Source organism: Fundulus heteroclitus, chromosome 24 (assembly GCF_011125445.2).
Source record: "Fundulus heteroclitus isolate FHET01 chromosome 24, MU-UCD_Fhet_4.1, whole genome shotgun sequence".
NCBI classification, from domain to species: domain Eukaryota; kingdom Metazoa; phylum Chordata; class Actinopteri; order Cyprinodontiformes; family Fundulidae; genus Fundulus; species Fundulus heteroclitus.
Window position 1 is genome coordinate 22,567,998 of NC_046384.1, and position 24,841 is coordinate 22,592,838.

The window sequence follows — 24,841 nt, forward strand, 5'->3', positions numbered from 1 at the left end:
TCACATATATTTGGAAGTGTGAACGGACATGCAAAAAAAATTCAATTTCACAAAAAAATCAGAATTGAGCATCAAGACCTGCAGTGTGAACGTAGCCTAAGTTAACAAACTATTTGAACTCCATATTTCTTAGGATATTCTCTCGTACGCTTATTAAATGTTGTGCCATTCTCTGCTGCTTTCGCCTCCTGGATGGTTGTGGCAGAAGACTTTCTGTGCGAGGTGCGTTCAGACGATGAGTCCTCAGCGCTGGCAGACTGCCTCTCCACTTCTATCCAGGCAGTAAGGAGAGATCCTGAGAGCGGCACCGTCAGGCTCACCCTTCATCTGCTCTTCACCCCTCACAGGATATGCAGGTAGCTGTGCTGCTAAACACATGGAGTCAAACACCTGGCCCACTGTTAATGCTAGAGCTGTGCACCCTCCAGTGAAACAGGGTGGTGGCAGCATCATGCTGTGGGGCTCGCTTTCTTCCCCATGGATAAGGAAGGCAGGAATCTGTGGATGGAGCCACATTCAGAGGAATTATCGGCTGAAACGTATGGACCTAACTGTTCAGGAGTGATGAATGGTTTTCCACCGTTTGTTATAAGGCAAAAGCTACGTGGGCATGAGGATAAAGCTTAAAAACCACACAGCCCTGTAGTTAGAAGACTATTCCCACGTCTTGTCTTTTCCTCATGCAGGTGTGGTTGCTTTGTTCATTTGTTACCGTCAGCATGTGCTGAATCCTAATGTTTGAGGCTGCAACCTTTGCTGCGCTCACCCTGAGCCAAATGGGAAGGCTGTCTCATTAAAGTGGCCGCCTGTGGTTTAACAACACTCATCCCTTTAGGTTACATCCCAGCGGCATCATTTAGGGGCAACTTCCTGCATAATCAGCTGCAGCAGCCAGTTCACAGAAAACCCTGGACGAAGCACACCTCCCAGGTCCCTCCACCTAGCACTCCGCTCTCCCTCCAATTATTCCCTAATGTAATCCTGAAACTAATAAACGTATAAAATAATACTTAACTTATCCATAAATCCCAGGAAAACCCCAGGAGCTCATCTGGTCAAGCTAATGCCAGAGGCTAAAGCTAGCTTTACCCTGAATAGCAGATATGTAACACACCAGAGGGAGAAGGAGATAATTCAGCCAGACACGATGCTGTTTATTAATAAGTGGAACAGAAACCCAACGCTGGTCCAGGAAGGAGCTGACAGAAGGCTGCACACAGCAGTAGATGACAGGCTGAGTGGACCGAGACCACAGACTTGATCCCTGAGACCATCTTGGGTCATACACGGAGTGACAGGCAGAAGATCGCTGACCGATCCAAAGGGCTGGGCTAAGCTGTCCAAGTCGTGTCCAGAAGAGGTGTCTGAGCGACCACTGTCCCAAACTTTCACACAGGGCAGCCATCTTCCTTCAAACCGGTGCCGTCTGTCGTCTTACGGTAGCTCCAGCGTTGCTATATAGTCTGAACATGGTACAGTTCCCTGCTTTGCTAATAGCTAAACTCAGTCTGACGGGATGGGGAGCATCTGTAAGGATCTATTTACTGACATCTAAACCATGACGTTGAACCTCAGGCTGCGTTATTTGTTGTTGTTGCCCTGCTGGAAGGTGAACCTGCGCTCCAGTCTCAAGTCTTTTCCAGCTTCTGACAGGTTTCCTTCCACGGCTGCCCTGCGTTTACCTCCATCCATCTTCCCCTCAGCTCTGACCAGCTTCTTTCCTGGCTGCAGCCCCACATCTTGATTCTGCCACCATCCTGTCTTACAGTCCAGGTGACGCGTAATGCTGTATCCATATTGTTTGTTTGCTGGCCAAAGAGCAGAATTATGATCTTTTCTCTCAGATGTGTTCCTGTACAACTGCAAACCTGGTTTCTGATTTCTTATGGCAATAAAACGCCCCGCCTCAGCTGCTGATCTGTGCACCTCCTCCAGGGTTACATTTTGGCTTCTTCTCTTGTTAATCTTCTCTGTACCCATCCTCTGAGTTTAGGTGGACAGTCATGTCGTCGTAGACGCATTTCTGTTTTTCAGACTAAAATACACCAATACATCAAAATCTGATCATTATGTGTGTAGAAGATCATCCTTTTGCCATTATGAGACATGTGAGACTATCCAAACAGACTCGACACCCTATTAATGAAACAAGAATTTAATCTAGTTGTTATGCTTCGGATTCTTTAAGGATTATCAGTGTTTTTTATTTCTACCTCACCTATCAGAGGTCATAATGTTACTGGTGTCTAATGATTATGTGATAAATAGTTTCAAACGTCTCCACTATGAGTACGATGCCAAGTAGAAGTGTAGAAACGCTGTGTGAGCCTTTATTTTGCAGAGCGTGGGACATCCTGCTGAGTAAATAAAAGTTTCATTTATCAGCTTCAGTCTTTAGGAGAAGATCTGCAGAGTCCATTAATGAGGCGTGCACCGGTAGAATCAATACCTCCAAGAGCTAATGACTTCGCCATCAGGAAATGGCGGGGGGTGGCGCCGCTAATAGGCTCTTCCATTTTCTATCTACATGTCAAATCCAGGCCGTAAGTGGAGCTGAGGAGACGTGGCATTAGAAAGTGGAAGCTGGAACGTTAACGACCAGTTTAGTGAATCATGTTGGCCCAGATGAATAGAGACGCTGAGGGATCGTTTACAGTGAGAATGAAAAAAAACCCAGGGCTCAGAATCAAAAGGACCCGGCCTGGTTCAAGCTTAAACTCTGGAAAAGAGCTTCGTCTGGCTGTTGGTGCACCAGCTGTGATCATGGCTGCGCCGCTTCAACCACTCATCAGTCTGCTGGTCCCACATCGCCCACGCTAAGGCGGGCAGAACTAGTTTAGATTCTAGCGTGAACGCGCGTCTAAAGGAGGCAAACCTGTTATTCTTCTCATTTTAAAGGTCCTCAAGCTTCCTGGTGGTCCGTGGTCTGCCTGGCAACATCTGGGAGTTGCCCGTCATTGTTGCTGCTACCAAGCCTCAGGGTGATGATGTTGTTCATGTGGAGACAACGGAGGTAGGGAGGACTTCAGCTGTGGGCTTCCGTCTCACCAGCACCACCAGGTGTGTACTTTAGACGTCAGCACCTGTCTCCACACACTGCAAAGTCTGTCATTCAGTCCTCTATGGTTTAGTTAAAAGATTTAAAGATTCAAGACTCACAGAACTAGAACCACTTCTACTAGTCTTACATTATTTTATAATGATATTATGATGGCAGGAAATGGCTGCAGCTATACAGACATAGAAATAAGGGCATGATGCTCCTGTAGGGGTTTAGTGACTAAAGCGCAACAGTCAAAGATGACCCCCCCCCCCCCCATTATCTTCTTTTTTGACACAAACTGTCCTCCATAAAGACACGAGGAGTAATTCAGTGTTGAGAAAAGGTCTAAAACAATTACAGGAAACCACCAAGCACTGAAGCAGTCGTCCTCTGGGCCGACAGCTTGGAGTCTCTGCTGTAACTGGTGGGTTGCTGGTTCAACCCCAGAGGGTCCAGTGGCGTGGGTAGTCTGGCAGCCTCCCTTCTGTCAGGGCGGCAGTGGCTGCAGTGTAGCTCACCACCGTCAGCGTGTGAAGGCCTCAGCACTAAGGCTCTGTACGAGTACAGCCCGTTTCTTTCCATTTAAATCGATTTGATATCATCATATCGTTTTTTACATTTTATATAATTACATTTTTTTGTTCTTATTCAGCTTCCTTTGTCTTTTAATTCTAGTTTATTTGCCGGTTCTCATTTTTCTAACAAATTTAAATTCCACAACTAAATGTAGAACATTTCTATTGGATTTTGTATGTGAAGAAAGATTGTATGTAAATAACTCTGCAGTTGAAACAGAGTTGAGATTTTTTTTTTCTCAAAATGTATTTAGATGTCTTATTTTTATCTGTTCGGATTTCATTTTGTATTTTCTAGTTATGTTTTTTAGTTTTCTTGAATTATTGCATTTGGAATTGCACATAAAGGAAAAATGTTTAAACCATTGAAGACTGTCTGAGTGGAGCCTCATATTAATGTCGTCGCTCTACTTGCTCTGAGGAGAGGTGTGGAAACATTTTCAGAAAACGATTTAAACCTGTTGGCTGTTGTACGACCCGTATAACTAAGAATTGCACAGGCCTCCTCATCTGCAGCTTTAGGAGACTGAAATATGGATGATGAAAGCTTAGTGTCACAGCAGTAAATTCTTTAAAGGCATAAGAAGTTTTGTTTCATTTCTATTTAGATTTCTTTTACTTTTTTAAGCTGTTATTCCAAAACCTTCCAATGGTACATTTAGGCACGCTGTCTGTAACTCAGGGCAGCAGGAGCAGGGAAAGCATTCTACTATGAAGTCATTTCCATATGTTAGTATCGTTTCTTGCGTTCCTGCTATGTGTTGTGGAGCTAATAAATTTGGTGTTGGTTGCAGGAGGCCGGAGTCGTTCAAAGCAGCGTTCCTGCCAGGCAGCAGCACTGAGTTCTCTGTGGCTCCAGCCTCGGGGATGTTGCCTCCTGCCGGCACAGCTGGAGCTCTCATCACGGTGTCCTTCACCCCCACTGCCAGCTGCAAGAGGCACCGGGCCACACTGGCTGTCCAGGTGTGTCACTTCTACTGCGAGTGTTGATTAAGCATTTACACCATAGTTTACCTTCAGCCATGCAAGCCTCAGCCTCCAGTCTACACGGCTCAGCTCACTCAGTTCCACCTGTTAAACAATCATCTTAAAAGCATTTCATCATTGCAATCATTCGTATTTTATAAGCTAAACAACTTGAATGTATTTGAATTTTCAGGTTAATCTGCCCTGACGAGCGACTGTCTGGTCAGAAACAGAAGCTGCTTCTATTTTTCCTCTCTGGAGTAGCATCAACACTCTTAGGTGTGGATGTTGTTACTGAGGGAAGAAGAATCAAAGTTGGCTGTTTTTATTATCACTTAGGTCTTTAAAAATTAAGCCATAGGGATGTAAGAAGCTATTTAAAGAAGAGCTATTCCCTACAGAAGCATCACTGCTTCATTCAGCTTGCAGCAGCTAGCGGTTTGCTATGTTTGGCCTTTTGGTACTTCTGTAGTTTGCTATTTAGTATGTCGCTGTTTGGTGGAATTGGCCAAAGAGCCAATTGACCTTGAGCAGATAAGGCTGAACATAAGCTGCCGTGTTATTTCTGGTTCACAGAAATCTCTGAGTAAAGTACACACTGTTAGTCCTGCTGTTCTAATCATGATAATCGCTAAAATAAAATGCTGAACTCATTTAAAAACGTTAAATTCAAACCGTTTGGACTTTGTTTTAAAAACACGCTTCACACATTGTCTGAGCATTTTCACTGATTTAAAGAATCATATTTCACATTGTCTTAATTTGCACTTAGTTTTAGTGTTAGTTCATCTTATGTTTGTTGTTTTTAATTAAGTCTGCTGAAAGCATGTATTTATTTGATGTGGTCTGGTTCTGGATGAGGAACTTAGGGTATTAACACTGAATCAGTATGAGACCCATACCAGAACAACTATTAAAGAGCCTATATAGTGCAGAATCAACTCTTTTGAGCTTTTAACTATGTTAGGATGACATTTGTTCATCAAAATTATGCCCAAATTGGAATTTAGCTTGATTTATGCATTTCCTAATAATCCCTTTGAACTCTGCCCCTTCCTGTCTTGGAAGACGAGTGGCCATCACAGGCCTGAGCACGCCGCCCCTGACCAGTACACAGCATCATCGAGCGCTGATGTGGGGCAGAGCGCGATCACTTCTGTTCACAGTTGAGATGAAGTGGCTCTTTTAGAGCCTGATCTGCACAGAGACAGCAACGGCTCTTTGATACCTTGCTGCTGCCGCTGTGGGGCAACCCCGCATGGGGAGAGGCAGCGTCACAGTGAAGGCTGGTGCCTTTCTTCTGGATTGGATAAACAGCGGCAGAAAACCACTAATATTTCATAATGAGTGAATACTCCAGAGCACCAAAGGACATATTCATACCTGTATATGCCTATAGTTGACTCTGGAAGGCTTAAAAAAGCAAAAGGTAGAACCTTGGATGCGAAGGCCTCTGCTATTGCAGGATTATTTAGATTATTTAGTTATTTAGGTCTGGGTAAGTATGAAAAACAGAAACCTTATTTTCCATGCTGTTGTCCTACAGCTGCATTAATCAGTGCGTTTCTCATCCATTCATCCATCGTTAAATATTTTGTTTATACTTTACAAATGGGCTAAAAAGATGAAGAACTCAGAAAACTACAAATGAAGTTTTTGACATGAAAAGTGTTGGACCTCTGAATCATGAAGTCTGACTTGTCTGTAATGTAATGATCAAACTGGATGAAATACCAAATAAACACTTATGCTCTTTTATCTTTGAGCAGGGAAATGAAGCATTTGTCCCCAAGCAAACATCTTGTTATCACAAGTAAACCACGTATAGTGACACGTATAGTTTCCAGCAGGCACCCTTCCTAGGCTGCTGGGATCTAACTGTTCAATCCCACCGCTTTAATTGCAGGCAGCAGACATGCAGTGGATTTATGATGTGAGGGGGGAAACCCCTCAGGACTCGCCGCTCCTCCGTAAATCATCCACCAGGGACAGCTTCCCAGCTCCGCCTGCCTCCACAGAACATCAGCGGCACTTTCTGGTCCAGAACCCTCGTCTTCCCTCTCTGGCTAACTCATCCTCTGTCACAGTCAAAAAATAAAAAAAGCAGATTTCATGTGAATCTTTTCAGAATCTGACTGATCATTATGGTATATGTTTTCACCCAGATACATTTGTAACATTGTCTCTTAAAGCAGCGAGGGAAAAAAGGTTTCTCATCATCTCCGGGCTCATTAACTACACCATGTTTCTCATCAGCACCTCTAATTAGCTATTTCTCTGCTAATGCCAAAATGTATTTAGTCTACCTCGTGGGAAGAAAATTAAAGCTGGGTGCGCCTCAAGTGATGTTTCCTCAATCTTTTCAGTTGTAGTGCTGTTTTCAAGTAGTGCGAGGAAAAGAGCGTTTTCATTATACATGTTGGGAAAGGAAGCTGGTGGCGTGGCGTTACTGCTAGCTCTACAGAAGTTCTTCATGCAAACCTAATGGCTCCTATGATCACACTGACATTTCTATGTTCTGCTCTAACAACACTGAACCTTTACACATTCAGCACATCTAATTACTCAATCCTGAAAATAGTTTTCACATCAATGCAGCTGAAATCAAGCGTCGGCAGCCTGGTTTGCTTCCTCGTTTACATCAGAATCAAACTGATCTCACAGTCTAGTGAGTCAGGCCATAATCTAGTCTAATCCTTTTTACACGGTGTCTACGTTTAGTTTTAGGTTTGCTGAATGAATGTTGATATGGTGACAAACATTTCTCATCTTTCTACCTTAGTCCAGTTTAGCTGCATTTAGCTGCATCCATCTTCCCATCAGCCCTGATCAGCTTCCTTGTCCCTTCTGATGAGGAGCATGCCCGGAGCATGCCACTGGCCCACCAGGTGTCACCTTCACTGAACAGCTTCATGGATCCTGGAACAAATGCACACAGACACAGATTTACTAACCACTAACAGCGCAGCTGGCTAAACGGCCTTTATTGTGGGTATCAGAGTAAAGAGGGTCTGAATACAAACACACACCGCACTTTTCAGACTCTGGCTGTAAACCTTTAGGAGACCATGCATTATTTCCTATGATGCACTACTTTGTGTTGGTTTATCATATAAAAGTTAGTGGTTGTGACTGAATAAGAGGTTTATGGGGTGAGAATGGTTTTGTAAGTCACTTATAAACATAAAAAGTTTAGCGACGTCTGCCTAGGAGGCCAACAGGTCAGGGATTTCAGTGGGCGTGCTGAAAAGAAGCCATCAGGCTGGTTAGAAGACGGCCTTGTTCCCCTAAAGCTCAGGAGCCTGTGTCAGTTCATAAGCCCATCGCTGTGCATGCAAAGCATCAGAATCAGACATTAATAATCCCAGAGGGAAAGCATCCTGCTCGCCTCAGAAGTAGTCTGGATCGGTTCCTCCAGCGTCCTGTGAAGATCAGACGTCCCCTCTGTGAGACGGGCCAGGTCCACAGGAGATGCTGACCAACTAGCCCCATTCGCTGACTTTACTCACAGTAAAGCTCGTACAGAAACAGCTGGCATGCTGAAAGTGTCATTTTTACAAGACGGCTTTCAGCCATCCTGTAAATGGAGCTGACTTAGAAAAACACCGTTAGCTGCACAGGCTTGTGTAGGAGCCCACAGCTCTGCGTGTCCACATGCCGAGCTGTCCTGTGATTCACCTTGTGCCTCTGAAATTATTCACCAGGCAGTTACGCTCAGCTATGCGTCCATTAAGCACCATCTGCAGCCTGCTGGGTTCACAATGAAGAGGGAGATGAGGGAGGAGCAGAATATCTGATGGAGACCGGGGAGAGAAATGAGATACGGAGGGGAGCAAAGAGTGGGGATATGGTAGAGTAACAGGTGATGGAGGGGGAAAATAGATGAGGGCAGCAGAAGAAGTGAAGACTAAAAGCAGTGGATGGAGAGGTTGCATGTATGAGTGTGTAGCAGAGAAACCTGAGCATGTGCCTGCATCAGCGCGTCACTCTGCAGCTTGGAGCCGTGTTTGTTTCCATCCCTGGATGACCTGTGGACACGGCTTCCCCTCTCGCCTTCCTCTGGGTGCATTGCTCCAGCAGCAGTCGAGTCACGGCGGTGGTAATTGCTGTCATGCAACCAGAGATGGTGCTGAAGTCCAGTTCATAATGATGACAAGCTGCCAAGCACAGACTCCCCAGGCTAAGCAGAACAAAGCAGGTCCACTGACCTCTTTCTCTTCTCTGCTTCCTCAGTGCAGACCTCTACAGGTCAGCCAGTGGGACAGAAGACGCTGTGCCACATTTAAACCAGAGCTTCAAACATTTCTAACTTCAAATAAGACACAGACATTTCCACTATAATACCGTGATCTTAAATGCATTCACACCTCTCCAGTTTCTTCCTGACTGCAGTTGAAGGAAAGGTGGCATGAAATAACAAAGCTTCGTGGATGGCAGCATCATCCTGTGGAGATGCAGGAACAACAAACATTCAGTCTGACTGAGATTGGGTCATTAGGTCAAAAGGAATGGACAGGTCTCTAGATCTGAACCAAAAAAGATTTACTACCGTCCTGAAAGGCAGAAAAAGAAGTAGTTTTCTTTCTTTTCTTTTTTTAGCGTGTCCTGTCTGGCAGGGAGGACTCAGAATAGTTTTCTCAGTGCCAGAGAAGAGCCCAACAGATTTACTTTCATGAGTGGAGCATGGGTGCTATAGTGCTCAGCTTGACTGACCTGGCCAGCCAGATTAATAATGTGTAGCGCTCTACGTTCTGCTCATTAATCTGGGAATACTCCTGGAAATTCAGGAACAGGAGTGTATATGCGTCTGAAATTAGAACTTCAATCTAATTTAGTCGTCCAATAGCGTTATACTTCTGGAGTACATTTATTGACTGATTAAAATGAAAAGCTAACCTAAGCATTGGACACACGTATGCTGCTTTGCTGCCTTTTGCAACACGTTGGTGTGTTTCCTGCCTTAACACGGCTCTCTCCTAAAAGGGAGCGCTACTCGTCTCTGTTGGGAGGACAGAGTAGTTGGACGACACTGCTTTGTTTCTAACATAAGGCCAAAATAAACGTAACTTTTATCAATTAACTTACTAGGTTTATTGATGCTAGCATGTACTCCGGGCACAGGCTGCCTGACATGAATGCACTTCTAGTTTAGACATTACAGTCAGGCAGTCTGTAGACAGCTCAGGGGTCCTCAGCTAGTGACACAGTGTACCGTAATGCTCAGAATATCCACTGAGCGCACCAAAGTTGTACTTAGACAAAGTTGTACTTAGACATTTTAACAGATTTTTGAGCACATAGTACCACATAAAGACAACTTTAATCATTTATAAGGCGCACCGGATTATAAGGCGCATCATTCATTTTTGAGAAAATCAAAGGATTTTAAGTGTGCATTATAGTCCAAAAAGTACGGTATTTCAAAATCAATAGACACAGAAACAGAAAGACAAAAGTGAAAGGAACGGAGAAAAGGTGATGCAAAACATTAAAATACAGAGAAGGTGAAAAACTGAGTAGAAGAGAGAGCAAGATAACATCCTCAGTCTGCTTTTACACCTACAGGAACGGATATAAAAGGAACAGCAAAATAAACCAAAACATAGATTTTTTTTAGTGTGAGGTCACATGCAAAGATAATATCACCTGGACAAAATCCATGCCATATACAAGACCTGTAAAATGTGTTTATATATTTGGACACCCAGCCAGCTATGCCCAATAGCACCATGTTTGTTGTTATTTGTGAGCGTGAGGGGCACGTGGGTTAGAGAAAGAGGCGAAGCTACGACATCATCATCATCATCATCATCGTCGTTAAACATGCGACTCGCATGGGTTACAGAAACATGAAGCCAGCGTTTTGAAATGTAGCCACTCTGGAACCCGGCTTCCAAAATGCAGCGTCCATGTGGACACAGCCTGGACACCTAAACCGCTTTGTGGGAACACCTAACGGCGTCTCCGTGTGGACGGGGGCCTCCTGCAGCAGCGTAGGCACTCCTCTGGTCTGAGTGGCAAAGCAAAGATGCATTAAACCACCAAGATAAGGAGATAGTGAACACACGTAGCTGTGAAAACCTCCGTATGGTTTCTGACTATTCTGTGAAATCCTTTATTCAGAGGAAGCTCGAGGTTTTCTCTCTGGGAGTCACTACATGGTTCAAGGAAACGGAGAATGCTGAGAATGACTGGTGTTTCTGGAGAGAATGAGAATAAAGTGTCTGTGAAGTGGCTGGGAAATGTTTTTTTTTCTGGTTTCTGATTGTTCCTCCTGATCAAAATCTAAATCTGAAGATGGATTGTAACTTAAAAAACATTCCATAATTAAATAAGAATGATTACAACAACACAGGCTTAATATTCTATCTCTCTAGGACAACTTTTAAATTACTTAGTGAGAAATTTCTAATTTTTACTGAAAGATCAGAGCATCTGAGAAACTCATTTTACATTTCAAGCAACTTTGATGTCCTCTGACAGTAAAAACCATATGAGGCTGTTTTAACTAATCCTCGGTTCTCCGACATTTCTAAACGGATTATCTGCTTGGCTGCTTAATACTATTTCATTTTCCTTCTGTTGCAGGGAGTCCTATCCCCATACATCCCTCACACAGGGATTCAATTAGCATGGTGGTAATTAAACAAGGGGCTTCTGCTCCCTAAAATGCAAACCAGTTCATTTGTCTGCCTGCCAGAAGAACAAAGAGCTATCCATGTGTAGATCTGTTTCTAAGGAGGCTTATCGCTCTCACTTATTAATATACAGCAATATGCCAAAGAACATGTAGTGCTTACATGTGACTTGTAGTGTTATGAAGCTATGTTACATAATTCAGGAGTTCATCAATCAGTCTCCTAAGTCTCATTGCAACTAAGTCTGAAGGATAAAATCTTTAAAACATTCTGTATATTTCTGTGTTACTCGGGATTAGGATTGATTCAGATTTACAGTAAAATTATAAGCACTTAAAGATTGAATTTTTGTAAGGAGAATAAATACAAACTAAAATGCAACGAGCAATCATATAATTCCTACAATAATCACTTTTAAGGTCTGTGTTCCAATTGTTCATTTAGTAAAAAGATATAGACAAATCTTAGTAAATACTTCCCTAACTCTAGTCACTTTTATAGAATAATGGAAGGTTTTATGGGGAGGCAGTTTATTTTTGAAAGGCACTGTATAATATTTTGAACGTCATTAATGCGTTTTAGCCTAAGGCAAAATAAAACAGGTGGATGGATTTAAAGCGTCGGAGCCAACTTTGACCCATTTGCTGTAAGCACCAGAACTGTAAGGCCAAACCACGACAAACTAGAGGAGATTAAGAAAACCTCAAACTCAGAGATGAAAGGATAGAAAAAAGCAAAGAAGATGAAGTCATAATGCAGCTTCAGTTACGGCTGGATGAATTGGGACAATATTCTAGGAAATATGACGTATTGATATCTGGCCTAGAAACAAAGCCACTGGAGAAGATGCTCCACCTGAACAGCTTCATACTGCAGAACAACGGGTCACAGGACAAGGTTTCAGCATGAAACCGTAACAGCATGTCATACTACTCCACATAAAAGTAGAAAAGTTCTGGTAAGGTTTACCAACAGGAAACACAATGCTAGGAGACTCATGAAAAAGCTAAAAGTGTTGAAACGGGGGTCTGCAACTGTAGAATATGGATAAAGGTGAAAGAAGGAACACATGCAGGACAAGTAATAAGCAGATCTAGTGAAATATAAACCATCAGAATAAAGATACAGTATCTGTAATGTCACATAAGGCATGGATATGGCAATACTGGTTGACTGGATTAAAAAAGAGAAGAGGAAGAGAAAATATATGATGCTGATAAACAAGTAGATCAACAAACAGATACCTGTGAATATTATAATGAAAACACATTCAATGAAAATGTAGAAGTTAGTATCCATTAAATGCTCAAAGTAGGTTTCCCAACTTAGTAAGTTTAAAAAGAAATGTAGCTTTATTGCAGTTGCAGACACGTGGTTTATTATGAGTGAGATTCAGATGGAAGGATATGAACGTTATTCATTAAATCAACAAAACAAAACGGGGGCTGGAGGTGCATTGTACATAAATTCAAACATGAAAACAAACTGCAAAATGATTTGTTATGATTAAAAAAATGGAAGATCAGCCATGGATCACTAAAGGGATAAAGAATAACTGTTAGAAGAAGAATGATTTATATAGATGTTTTATAAAAACTCAACCCAAAGAGGCCGGTACAAGAAATCTATAAAAATAAGTTACTGTGGATCATCAGAAAAAAAAAAAAAAGAGAGACTATAACAGTGAAAAATTAAATGACAAGAACAACAGAAAGACGTTAGGGGGAATTATAAACAGTGTTATCAAAGGTAATAAAATAAAACATTTGTATCCAAATTAAAGTAAAATCTGGAAATACTAGATAAGGACACCGTTACAAATGAGTTTAGTAAATATTTTACAAATATAGGATCTGATACTGCAGAATGAAACAGAATATAATAGTAGGCTATGTAAACAGTATCTGTCATGTTAATGTGGAAAAAGAAGAAATAAGGAAAATAGTACAAAGCTGTGGAAAGAAAAGCTTAATTGACTGAAGGGTTAGACATGATGATTATATAAAAAACATTTACTTATATTCATAACTTGTCACTAACAACAGGAGCTTTTCTAGAAAGAATGAAATTAGCTAAAATAGTACTTCTTTACAAAAATGGGGATAAACATTTAAAATATAGGCCTGTATCATTCCTACCACAATTCTGAAAAATGTTAGAAAAGATATTTGCAACAAGACTGGTTCAATCTATACAAAAAGAAAATATGGTTTAAGAACTAATCATTTGACTGCACTGGCAATAATGGAATTAACCGAAAAAGATTGCTAAAAAGAAATTGACCGTAAAAATGATTTTCTAAGTATTTTTTCAAGATTTACAAAAGGCATTCAATGTAATAACTCACTCAAGACTACTATAGAAACTCAATAAAATATGGAATGAGAGGGATTGCTCATAAACGGATTAAAGGTTATTTAGAGAAAAGAAAACAATCTGTTCTTTTATAAAATATGGGCTTCTGCAGGGCCTGGAGCAGTAATATTCACATTATTCATGAAAGATTTCACAAAAACATCAGATTTATTGCAATGTATTTTATTTGCAGATGATACATCATTATTCAGAGAATACTATGTATCAAGTGATGGAAGTATCACATAAATAACATTTAAAATAAAATTGATTTGATCAAAACAAAGCTCTCAATAGCTCTCAATACTAGAAAAAAACAATGCTATAATATTTAATGACAAATGAAACTATAAAAACTATAAAAATAGATGGAATGGTAATACTAAGGGTCAAAGAAACAACATTTCTAGAAGTCACATATAAATTATACAAAAGGAAAAATAGCTATAGCAGCATAGCTGTTTTACATAAAGTAAAATTCTTTTGAAATCCCTCGGCATTACTCACTTTTTACAACAAAGAGATCCTTCAAACCCAGCTTTTCTTAAGTGTAAGTTTTAGTAGATTATAGAATTCTGCAGGTTTTGTATAAAGCCTGCAGAATTGCGACTCTCCTCGTGTTGCTACGTTTCTGTCCTTTGGTTGGGCTGATGGAGAAACGGCAGCACAGGCGGCAGGAATTACAGCCAGAACATCATTTTACAGACAGGCTGCTGCTTCAGCTCTGATTCCTTTTGGTCCTGGAGGACCAGCGTCCTGCAACTTCTCTGTTCCTCCTCTTCAGCACATCTGGATCCAGCTGCCTCCTCAGCATCCAGCCAGGTTCACTAGAGTTCTGCTGGTTAGTTAATCGTCTGATTCATTGGTGCTGAGTTTATCTGCTAAGTTTAGCTGCTGAGTTTAAGTCCTGAGTTTATCTGAGGTCACTGTGACGTGACCTGGGGACAGCAGCTCAAGTCTTAAACAGGCCCACGCATTTCTCTCCATCTGCCAGAGAACGTTTTCAGTGCTGCTGGATGATAAGCATGTTGATAAATGCGTCACTCAGCAAGTCTCTCTGTGTCCTGATGGTCTTAAAGTGTTGGCCAAGGCTTTGTAACCCTGAAAAGACGGTTAGATGTCAATGACTTGGTTCTATATGTTGAACTTCTTCAGATCTGGACATAATCCAGACTACCTGTAGAGTCAGGTACTACTACTGATTCATTGAGTCTCCAGGTCTTGTGATAATCATGAATCCTCACTTGAAAATGAAACAAAAACAGGAAATGAGTGTGGGGCCAGATCCTTCCTTAGTGTTGACATCTAAAGGAATATTTGTGTGTAACATCCACACCCACGCAGAGATGCAGAACGACACACAGCAGCCCCTGCAGTGTCCCAACACCAGATAATGATCAGGTGTCCCTCACCTGTTAGCCTGAGCAGCCAATCACACGCCAGCCCTGCTGTCCCAACAAATCCTCAGCTCGCTTCTTTGAAGTGAAATCTAATTATTGCTGTGAACGTTGTGTGTGTGTGTGTGTGTGTGTGTGTGTGTGTGTGTGTGTGTGTGTGTGTGCGTGTGTGTGTGTGTAGCCGTTGTGTCTCTGTGCGGGCCTGCCTGCGTGTGCATGTGTGAGCTCACACCTATCAAATCTGACGAACATGACAGAAGCTCAGGGAGGAAGAAGAAGCTGCTTTCATCTTACGCTTTCATTTGCTGCCTGAGAGCTCGGCCGTGACACGCGGGGAATCTTTGTCATGCTGCTGATGACTGCAGGAGTTGGCTTTCTGCCTTCATCTGAGCATTTAAAGCAGAAAGTTTTGGTGCTTGGAGGACTGCAAGTGTGCTCTTGGCAGGTTTTGTTGAGTTCTCTGCAGCAGCTTTTGGATCTTGGCTGTTCTAGTTGGTGCATCCGTTGAACATTGCCACACGTTGCAGCCACAAACTTAAAAGTGTTGTCTGGATGTTATCTGATAGGCAAAGTAAGCGCTTATTGGTGGAATGGAAGGAGAATAAGTGGATTTAAACATTTTTGGCAGTGAGAATCAGAGTTATTGATTTATTCCCCACAAAAGGTCCTAACAAAGGTAAAAAGCTTCCTTGAACAGAAGGACTTCCCAGCCCCTAACCATACGGTCGGCCAATCACAACGCCATCCTCTGTGATCTGTCAGCAGCGCTGCAGAAAGAAGGTCATCAGATGCATGTCCTCGTTACGGCTTATAGCTCCTTTGAAACTTCTCGGGGCTTTGTCACTCTTTCTTAAAGGTTTGTGGATTACATGTTGGTCTTTCAAACTTGAGCTTTGAATCTCTGCAGCTCCCCCAGAGTTACCACGGGCCCCTCGGCCTCTCTGACTTATGCTCTGAATAGAAACACAAACTAGATTTTATTTGTACAAAAAGGTGAAAAGCCATGTCTCCCTTGTTTCCAGGTCATAATTGGGCTCTACTGTGTGCTGGGGACCTTTACAGTCTTTACAGCACATCCCCAGACGGCTCCAGAAGCACAGATTGCCTCGGTGCGTGTCTCTCTGACTGATTATCAGGTATTGTTGGTCTGTTTAGCTCGCTGCGTGTTTTCTTCTCATTTCTCACAACGCTATCCTCAGCCGCCACCTGCGTCTTGTCGCTGAAGACAGATAGAGAGCTGGGAAAGCTCAGCAGCAGGATATGAAATATGCTAATGAACGGCTGTAATAAAAAGCCATCATTACACATGCGGGGAAAAGAAAATGGAAAACTTTGCAACGGTTTTTTTTTGCATTTCCGACCTTGATGTGAGACAAAGCTCCTTGCTGAAGGGCAGCATTTGGCGGCGGTAAGAAACTGAGCCGCCGTCACCAGAGTCCAGGCTGTGTTAAGACATCAGTCATAATGAAAGCAGAGCCGCTGCTTTATGGGCTGCTCTCTGCCGCCTCTGTGACTTTAATAACACGTTCAGGCAATGCATTTCCACCAAAAAAGAAAAAAAAGGCTCAATATGCATCATGCTGCAGGGAAATATGCAAATACAAAACATTCCTATTTATTAATCTGTGGCCTGCGGGGACAAATACAAATTGTTTCATCTGCAGAGGTATTTATCTCTTTTCTTTTTCAAATCGTTATTTCAAACGTTAGGAACACTAGATCTGAATCCACAGCACTCCTGGGATTGGGTTCTAAAACAGCCAGACAAACGTTATGGTTCATGAGCATTGCTGCTGTGTTGCATTGTGTTTAGATGATTGTGCAGAGACCAGACGCTGCTGTTGGTAGAGAGCCTTTAAATCTGCTGGTGTTCTGCCACCATAGTCTATAATATGTAAGGTTTGGCCTCCTCTGACGTGTGTCTGGCTGAGAACATTGTACCAACCGTCCAGCATGGTGGCGGCAGCATCATGCTGAGGGGGTGTTTTACTGTCAGCGCTGCTGCTGCTGCTGTGATTAAAGAATACAAGAAATAACGGCATGGTGGGACCACCTTCAAATGCTTCTACTTCACCTCACACTAACAGCAGGAATGATGACACTTGGGCCCGGCTGGATGTTCCAGCGCGTCAATGATCCGAAACAGAGACCAAAACTGGATTTGGGAAAAGGCTGGAACAGCCTGAAGGTTCTGGAAGGAGCCAGCTTTTAGCTTTTAGAGCTGTGGAGAACAATTAAAAGGCCGGTATTTAACAGGAAACCCACCGATTTAAATGGACCGTACCCATCCTGATCAGAAGGATAGGCAGAATTATTCCTGAAGCTTGGCAATAGCTACAAGAGAGAGGATGAGGTGCAGCTTGCTAAGGGACGTTTAACCAAACCTTTAACAGGAAGGAGATGAAACACAGTCACTTTGTTGTGTTTTAGCCTCCTGGTAACTGATCTGGTGGTATATGGTAGTGAGAGGTTAAACATTGCTGTGGATCATAACGGACTCACAGCAAAAGAAACTCTTGCTGAGGGCCAGAAGGAACATTTTCCTGGATCATCAGGAAGGTTCAGGTCAGAGGCTCAGCTGCAGCCAAGAAGGTTTCAGGACCTGCAGTAGAGTCTAGTGAGAGCTTTACCTACTACCATAGCATTTAGTAGGAGATTAGCTCTGCTCTTAAACTACTGCAACAAATGAATCCTTTCTTTGGTTTTCAGTTGTGGAAATCTGAATGTGTTTGAGATAACATGTGCCATTGTATATTTCTGTCGTTACATCATGACTCAGCATTTGGACGTGTTTCAACCTCAGTGTGGTTTGGCGTCCTCCTGACTGTTGAAGTGAGAGTGAACACTTCCCTGAATGCTGTCCGCAGCATTCAGAGAGAAGATTGAAGCAGCTGGGTCTGCTGAGAGATTCAAAGAGGTCTCAGAGAAATGTTGGATCAGGCATTGTTCTCTAGAGAAAATGCTGGACATTAACATTCAAACCAAGTGCCAGCATGTCATTGTCAGGCAAAACCAACCGTCCAGAAACCATGACATGGTGGCGGTACTGTTGATGTGGAAGAGATGTCACAATTGTGACTGCCATGGGAGTTATGCAAGAGGAAACCTTTGTTATTTTAGAAAAACATGAATGTCAGACTGAAATGTGTCAGAGAGAACGCAGACAGAGACCAGGAATAAGACGATAAGAACCACATGGAGGTGGAAGTATTGTGGTTTGGGGACGCTTTGCTGCTGCAGGACCTGATGAGCTCAGCAGCTTAGACACCAACATGAATTCACCTGAAACAGAACCGGACCCTGCGACATGACAGGAGACCTGAAGTACTGGCTGAGGTCTAGGAAATAGATCCTGGACTCAGATCTTTGAGATGTCCTAACTGTTCCTGATCTGTTTTATGACATGCCTCTCTGAGTCAGTCTTCGTTTTCCAATCACTGCATCAGGACTCGATATGCTTGTGCTGAAACATTTTCTCTCTGCAGTTGAGAAAGTTTTGACTAGAACAGCTCTCTGCGGCAGACGGAAGGTTATGTCCAGTTTAGTGTTTTACCAAACTAATGAGCAGTCTGTGACAGTGAGGCGTGCCTTCAGGGTCGAGCTGTACATTTCCACAAACCAGGCATAAAACAAGGTCTATTAGTTGTTTGGGTGCTCAGGCTTCATGGCAACGTCAATACGTCTGAATATGGGGATCATTTCTGTCGTGTTCCAGAGATACGAGAAACAAACCCCCAAACCTCTAAAACTGAAATAAAAAGTAAAGTACACTAAAACGTTGAGCTGTCAAAATAAAATATCAACTTCATCACAGCCTAAAAACTTCAGTTTAGTGTTTTCAGACCCCCTTACTATGAGACCCCTTAATGAAACCCATAGCCACCAAATGGGGTACAGTAAATATGAGGAAGACGTCTCTCTGATCAACTCTCCTGGCTTACAGGCTAAGAGTGACGATAAAATGAACATTACACCATGTCCACTGTGACACATCATGCTGTGGAGATGCTTTTCTTTAACTGGACCAAAGACCTAGCTTTAAATGCTGCGACTGAGGCGCAGGTTGCATAAACGGTTAGAAACGATTCACTGGCTCTGTTAAACATTAGCAATCCTCCCACAGAGCATCCAAACACAAGCCGTTCATCACTCTATATCGGCTGATTAATACCTGCCAGTCGTCCATCCATCCAGCTCCCTGTGCCTCATTTGTCTGATTTGTTGCATATAAAACATAACCGATCCAAAGACAGAGATCAATGTTTGCATTTAAGACGTGCAAATGACTCTTCATGCCATAACACACCTGTCCAGAGAAACAGAACTGACTGAGATAATGCAGTGCATAACGGTGAACTTCCTCCTGGTTCTCCTTGGTATGACCTCATGTTGCTCAGCTGCTGGTCTGTGTGCACACTCAACACTGTTAGTATCACCAGCAGGAGTGGGCTGAGGGGATAAATGACGCTCAGATCCTCATGGGAACATCAACCCCAGGTAACATGGAGGAGGAAGTTCACCTTTCTTCTTTTCTTTTAAATCCACCTTTTAGATTCTTGACTTTTTTCTCCTTTAAGGAACACTTTATGATTTGAAAACTGCTGTTCCCACTAACTACTGGCCCAGGAGTTGTTCTCCGTTACGCCAGATGGGGAAAAAAGGGACGCCATTTAGAAAATATAGTCTTAACATAAATTTGGTGTCTTTGCTTCTAAAGAAAACATCTGAAATGTGAATATGTATATGTATGTTGGTTCCACTTAAACATCCAGATCCAAGGAATGCCCAACCTGCTGCTCCTCATTGATCAGCTGGCTGCAGACTGTCACACATTCACCCTTTAATTAATCTCACATCAGTAATGCAATATTAATTATTAGTCTCAAGTCATAAATATAGAGCTGAAGTCGTTTCCAAATGACAAATATTAGCACTTCCTGCCAAACCTGATGGATTAAAGAGTCACGGCGGTCTATGTTTTCCCATCTGTCTCTGTCTCCAGTGAGTGGACAGAGAACAGGGAACGTTCTCCAGTTCCTCCAGCCAGGAACGTTCCCTGTTCTCTGGGTGGAGCAGCGTGTGTCAGGATGAGATTCCTGATGTTAGCTCCCTGGTTCCTGCTTATTTAATGTGATGTCATCCGTCTAGTTTCTATTTAGCATTAATGTTTTCCAGTATGGGTTAGATTAGTTCCTGTGTGGTTAACTATGCTCTTTGTTGTTTTATTGGTCCTGTTTGATCCTTGTTCCATGCTTGCTGTTCTTTAGTTTACTTTCTGTTCTGTCACTTAGATTATTAGTGCACTATTGACTGTCACCAGATGGATTCACTCCACTGAGCTCCACACATCCATCTGGACTCGCTGCCATTGGGGGGATTTCAACACCACATAAAATGGACCGGCCAATCAGGATCGACGGGCCAGATTTTCCGGTTTATCCAATCATACGCATGTATTTCTGATAAGGCCCCTCCTTCTGAAATACATCTCCAGTGGAGCGATCCCAGATGGATGTGAGGAGCTCAGTGGAGTGAAATCCATCTGGTGAGAGTCAGGCTAAATATTTTTGTCCCTAACTGTAAAATATGTTCATGTTTTTTTTTTATCCAGTAATTTGAACTCACTTGCAGTAAGTGGTGCTGAATGACTATTTCAGGGCGTTAGAAACGGGAGCTGTGTGGTCTTTCATCACAGCTGTGAGTTAATGATGTTGAAAATGAGATCAGAAAGTTTGGGAAGTTGCAAAATGACGCGTGTGCCGAGCTAATGAAGGAAGGCAAGCTGATGCACAACAAAGCAGCCACTTCTAAGAGGAACGCATAAAAACATTGGCCTGTAGGAATGAACCTTTTAGAAGGAGACACTGTTTGACAGGTTTTAGTGTGTGAAAGTCTGTGGAACTCATTTCTGAGATTTATAAAGTGTTACGTGAAACAAAGAACCCTTCTAATAGGAGAAATGGTTTAGAATCTAAGAAAGCGGGGTTATGAGCCATCATAACTTTATAAAAGACAAATATATGTGGGTATTCAATAGATGAATGTCCAGGTGTGGGGAAGCCTCAGAGTGAATCATTTAGTACGTATCTGCAGTTCTTCACCTGCTCCAGCCTCTCCTCTCTTCCTCCAGACTCTGGTTCTCCTGCTGTTTTGTAGCCCAGTTAAGAGGATTCACACATCGTCTCTGGGTCAGGAGGACCTGACGTATAGACTGCATCATTTAAAGCTCATGTGTGGGATTTGTGTTCACCACAAAGCTCTGACTCCAGCCTCAGTCCATTCCTTGTGAAGCTCCACAAATTCTTAGATGTTTTTTGCTCTTAAATTCTCCTACCACACTTTTTTCCTCCACTCAACTTTCTAAGAATATTCTTGGATACGGCGCTCTGTGGATAAAAAGCTTCTTTAGCGCTGGCCTTTTGTGGCTTGTGGACCAATGATGTCTTCTGGACTTAGTCAGCCGTCTTCTCAGCGACTGCGTGGCCCGCCGGCCCAGACTGGGAGACCATCAGAGGCTCAGGAAAACTTTGCTGCAGGTTCAAGTTGATTGGCTGATTAGGCTGTGACACCATGAAATTCAAACGTTTAACTTTCCCCTAAATTCCAGTTTTCTGAGACACAGAATTTTGGGTTTTCATTATCTGACTATGAAAATTACTAAAGGCTTGAAATAATTCACTCTGTGTGTACTGAATCGATTTAATCTGAGTTTCACGTTCTGAAACAAGTCACAAATAATCCTGAACTTTTTCATGCTATTCTAACACTTTGAGAACTATCTGTGTAGCAGAGGGGAGCACACCCTCACCATCAGGTTCAGATTTGTGTTAAAGAAGGAACATTATCAGCTTATTAACAGCAGATGAAAGGTTTTCTCTGCTCCAGATGAAAACATCTGGATGTGGTGCAGACCTGAGGATAGATACCTTAGAGGTTTTAATCACATGGAATCACTCAGACATAAACCTCAGCTAAACTCTTCTGTCTGGGATCCACCGTTTTATGATCCCCTATGAGCTCCTGCTGACTCCAGTGAGTGAACTCATAAAATTGGCTATTTACACCCCCTCCTACACAACACCCAATAAAACACACAGTTTCCATCCAAACATACTGAAAGAGGAAACTCTGAAAGCAGCACCGCCATCTGTAACTTCTGGCTTATTTGCATACTACCTCACATTTGCTCCAGGGTTACACAGTTTTAGAAAGACGCCTGAAATGCTTGATCTACTAAAACATATTTACACAAGCCCTCAATCTGTTGTTCTTTTTGTTAGGGTCATAAAAATAGTAGAACATTCTCTAACATAAAGTTGGCAAGGACGTTCGGTATTTTACGGTTAATATTAAATGTAGCAACTTTGAATAAAAAGGCACTCCTGTTTCTTTATCTGAATGAGTTCTATCCATTAGTCCTACTAGAACCTGCTATCTACAACTTTAAGTCTCTGCAAAGGGAGCCCACTGATCCATTTTAAAGCTTTATAGACACTCCAGCTTTCCCTTCCTTAGGTCTCTACGTAGCAGAGGCTCAGTCCAAATACCCATATAGTTTTGGGTAGGAACCCCGCGTCATCCCTTACCAGAGCTAAGAACCCTTCAGGTACCCCACATGATGCATCGGCACAACCTCCTCATGGAAACCAGCGGAAATGTCAGGACAGAAGAGATCGCACACTTTGTAGTTTTCAGAAAGCTGCAGGCCTGGGTTAGACCCGAATCCTCCACGTGTTTCTGTCACGTCATGACGTCACAGTTAAAGGCTGCTTGAGTTCAGCACGGCCGTCTGAAGCTCCTTCTTCCACATGATGGCGTGCTCACTGCTGACCCCATCAAAGCTCTAGGACAGGAGCAAGGAGCAGGAGCTAGAGGCTGTTGGAGCCCTAGACAGGTGCAATTTGGAGGTGTGGTTTTCTCCTTTCAGCCGGGAGCCCTACTTCAACAGCCTGTATTATGTGCACGACCCTAAGAAATGGCACACCATTTATAAGAGTAATGGGCAGCTGTGTGGGGAAATGTTTTTATTGTATGAATGATATAAAGAATAAACTATCATAACCTTTATTTGTGCATTCACAAAAACACAAAAAATCCCCTTATGCTGTATTATGGAGAATAGAGTCCATTAACTATCCTGGGTCTGGCTGATTTTTGCCTTCCTGAGGGGAAATCTGTTGATTTTAAGCTTTAAAACAGTTTCCTGCAGCCATCTCTGAGCTGTTAGGTGGCCGTGTCTGACGCTTTGCGGCCCGCGGTGCCGGCACACAGGGCATCAACGCACACAGGGCATCCCAGGGATGCACGCTGATCTCTGGAAGGAGCCAAACAGGTGAGAGGGTGTCAGTACGTGTCTCAGTGTCTCAGTTTGGAAGGGTTTTGTTGGGTCAATGAAGAGGGGTGGCGCTGCAGAAGGGTTCATGCTGCAGGGTGATAATGAGAGCAAACTCGCCTCAATGCCCTGCAAGACCTACCTGAAGAACAAAGAAGTTTAAGGGAAGCTACGTGTCCTCTGAACATCCCTAGCAAGGCGTTTTTTAAATCAGAAACGTTTAACTGGACAGAAGAGAAACTTTCTGTTGGAAGGGGCGTAGCAGAAAGGGGACTGGTAGGCACTTATAGAAATATGATCGTTCCCTCTGCATACTAACGAGGCAGCCAATGATCAGAGGGAGCAGGGAGGCCAGGAAAGCAGCAGCGCTCAGGTTCAAGGAGACGCAGCTCTCCATGTGTTCATCTGACCGTAAAGAAAGGGAAGCAGAGACTGACGGATGGGAGAAGATGGCCTTGTTTACTTCCCATCTCTGCAATATTAACGGATGATGAGGGGAGACGTGAAGGAAGGCAGGGGAGCAGAACAAAGAGGAGAAGAAGAGGGCAGCAGTCTGCAGTTAAAGTGATGGAGCGGAAACAGGGCGGCGTCATTAAAAGAAGAAGACAAACATCTTTGTCTTCTTCTTTTTCCCACATTTTCTCAGGTTGCATCCAAAAATTCTGTTTTATTGGGATCTTAGGCGACAAATCACCACAAGGTTAATGCTTACTGTGAAGTGAACAGAAATGACACGTAGTTTCTGTAACCTCTGGAGAGACGAGACTCTGGACGGTGCCTCTGAAGACCTTCAGCCTAAAGGAGTAAAGATCTGAGCCATGTCTCTAAATATACAGTTAAATACTGGTTTTGTTGGGTTTATCTTTAAATAGAGATGAATTACTTAAAGAAAGTGCATTCAGGGTCTTTTTGTAAAAGATTGATTTTTTTTAATTCTTTGCATTAATACCAAAAAATAAAAGTAAAAGAGTGATTCTACAATTTGCAGTTTTGATAACCCCCCAAACGGTCATTTTGTTTTGCAGCTCTAAGCAACTTTTATTTTGCAGGACTGATAAAAAAAGGCTTTTGGGATTCTAAAGATGAATTATCTCCTTGCCAAAAGGCTGTGGAGGAGCTACAGGACGCACAGCTCAGGTGTGTGTGTGTGTGTGTGTGTGTGGGGGGGGGGGGGGTAACTGATAGTGATGCTACGTGTTGGGGACAGATCAGTCACGCAGAAGACGATCAGATGAAAGAAAATCAAACTTTCTGGCCTGAGTACTAAATGCTAGATGTGATGGAAAGCTGGCAGCTTATTGGCTACTTTGGGGACTTTTGAAGGCAGTTAGTTGCACTGCATTTTATTTGGGCACATCACAGTGAGGGGGTTGGATAAAAATATAGTCCAGCCTTCACATGTTTTACTGCAAAACATGCTGCAGACCATGTCCTTCCCCTCCTTTTCACATTGTTCTACCAAATCCTAAAGAAGTCTGGGGTTCTAACATATATTCTTTCTTTATTGCACATATTCCATGAACTGAATCGTTAGC

At 42.8% G+C, this 24,841-nt stretch overlaps 1 protein-coding gene and 1 long non-coding RNA gene across 4 annotated transcripts in view; one reads left to right on the forward strand and one right to left on the reverse strand.

Annotated features, from left to right (window-relative positions):
* Positions 1–6,703, forward strand: part of LOC105936507 (cilia- and flagella-associated protein 47) — a 56,665-nt gene extending 49,962 nt beyond the window's left edge. Inside the window, exons 64-67 of one of the 3 annotated variants that reach the window (XM_036128373.1) lie at positions 206–356; positions 2,899–3,060; positions 4,413–4,581; positions 6,491–6,703. In XM_036128373.1, coding sequence (XP_035984266.1) covers positions 206–356; positions 2,899–3,060; positions 4,413–4,581; positions 6,491–6,682 — 674 coding nt within the window. In that variant the 3' untranslated portion in view covers positions 6,683–6,703. Of the gene's footprint in view, positions 1–202; positions 357–2,898; positions 3,061–4,412; positions 4,582–6,490 lie in introns of all 3 variants that reach the window. The other 2 variants (XM_036128375.1, XM_036128376.1) reach the window with 2 other exon arrangements.
* Positions 6,588–8,787, reverse strand: LOC118557908. Its single transcript, XR_004928103.1, has 3 exons — positions 8,543–8,787; positions 7,362–7,503; positions 6,588–6,662 (listed from the first exon to the last, which is right to left on the reverse strand). It is a non-coding gene; the product is annotated as an uncharacterized LOC118557908 (long non-coding RNA).
* Between the last annotated feature and the right edge of the window lie 16,054 nt (positions 8,788–24,841).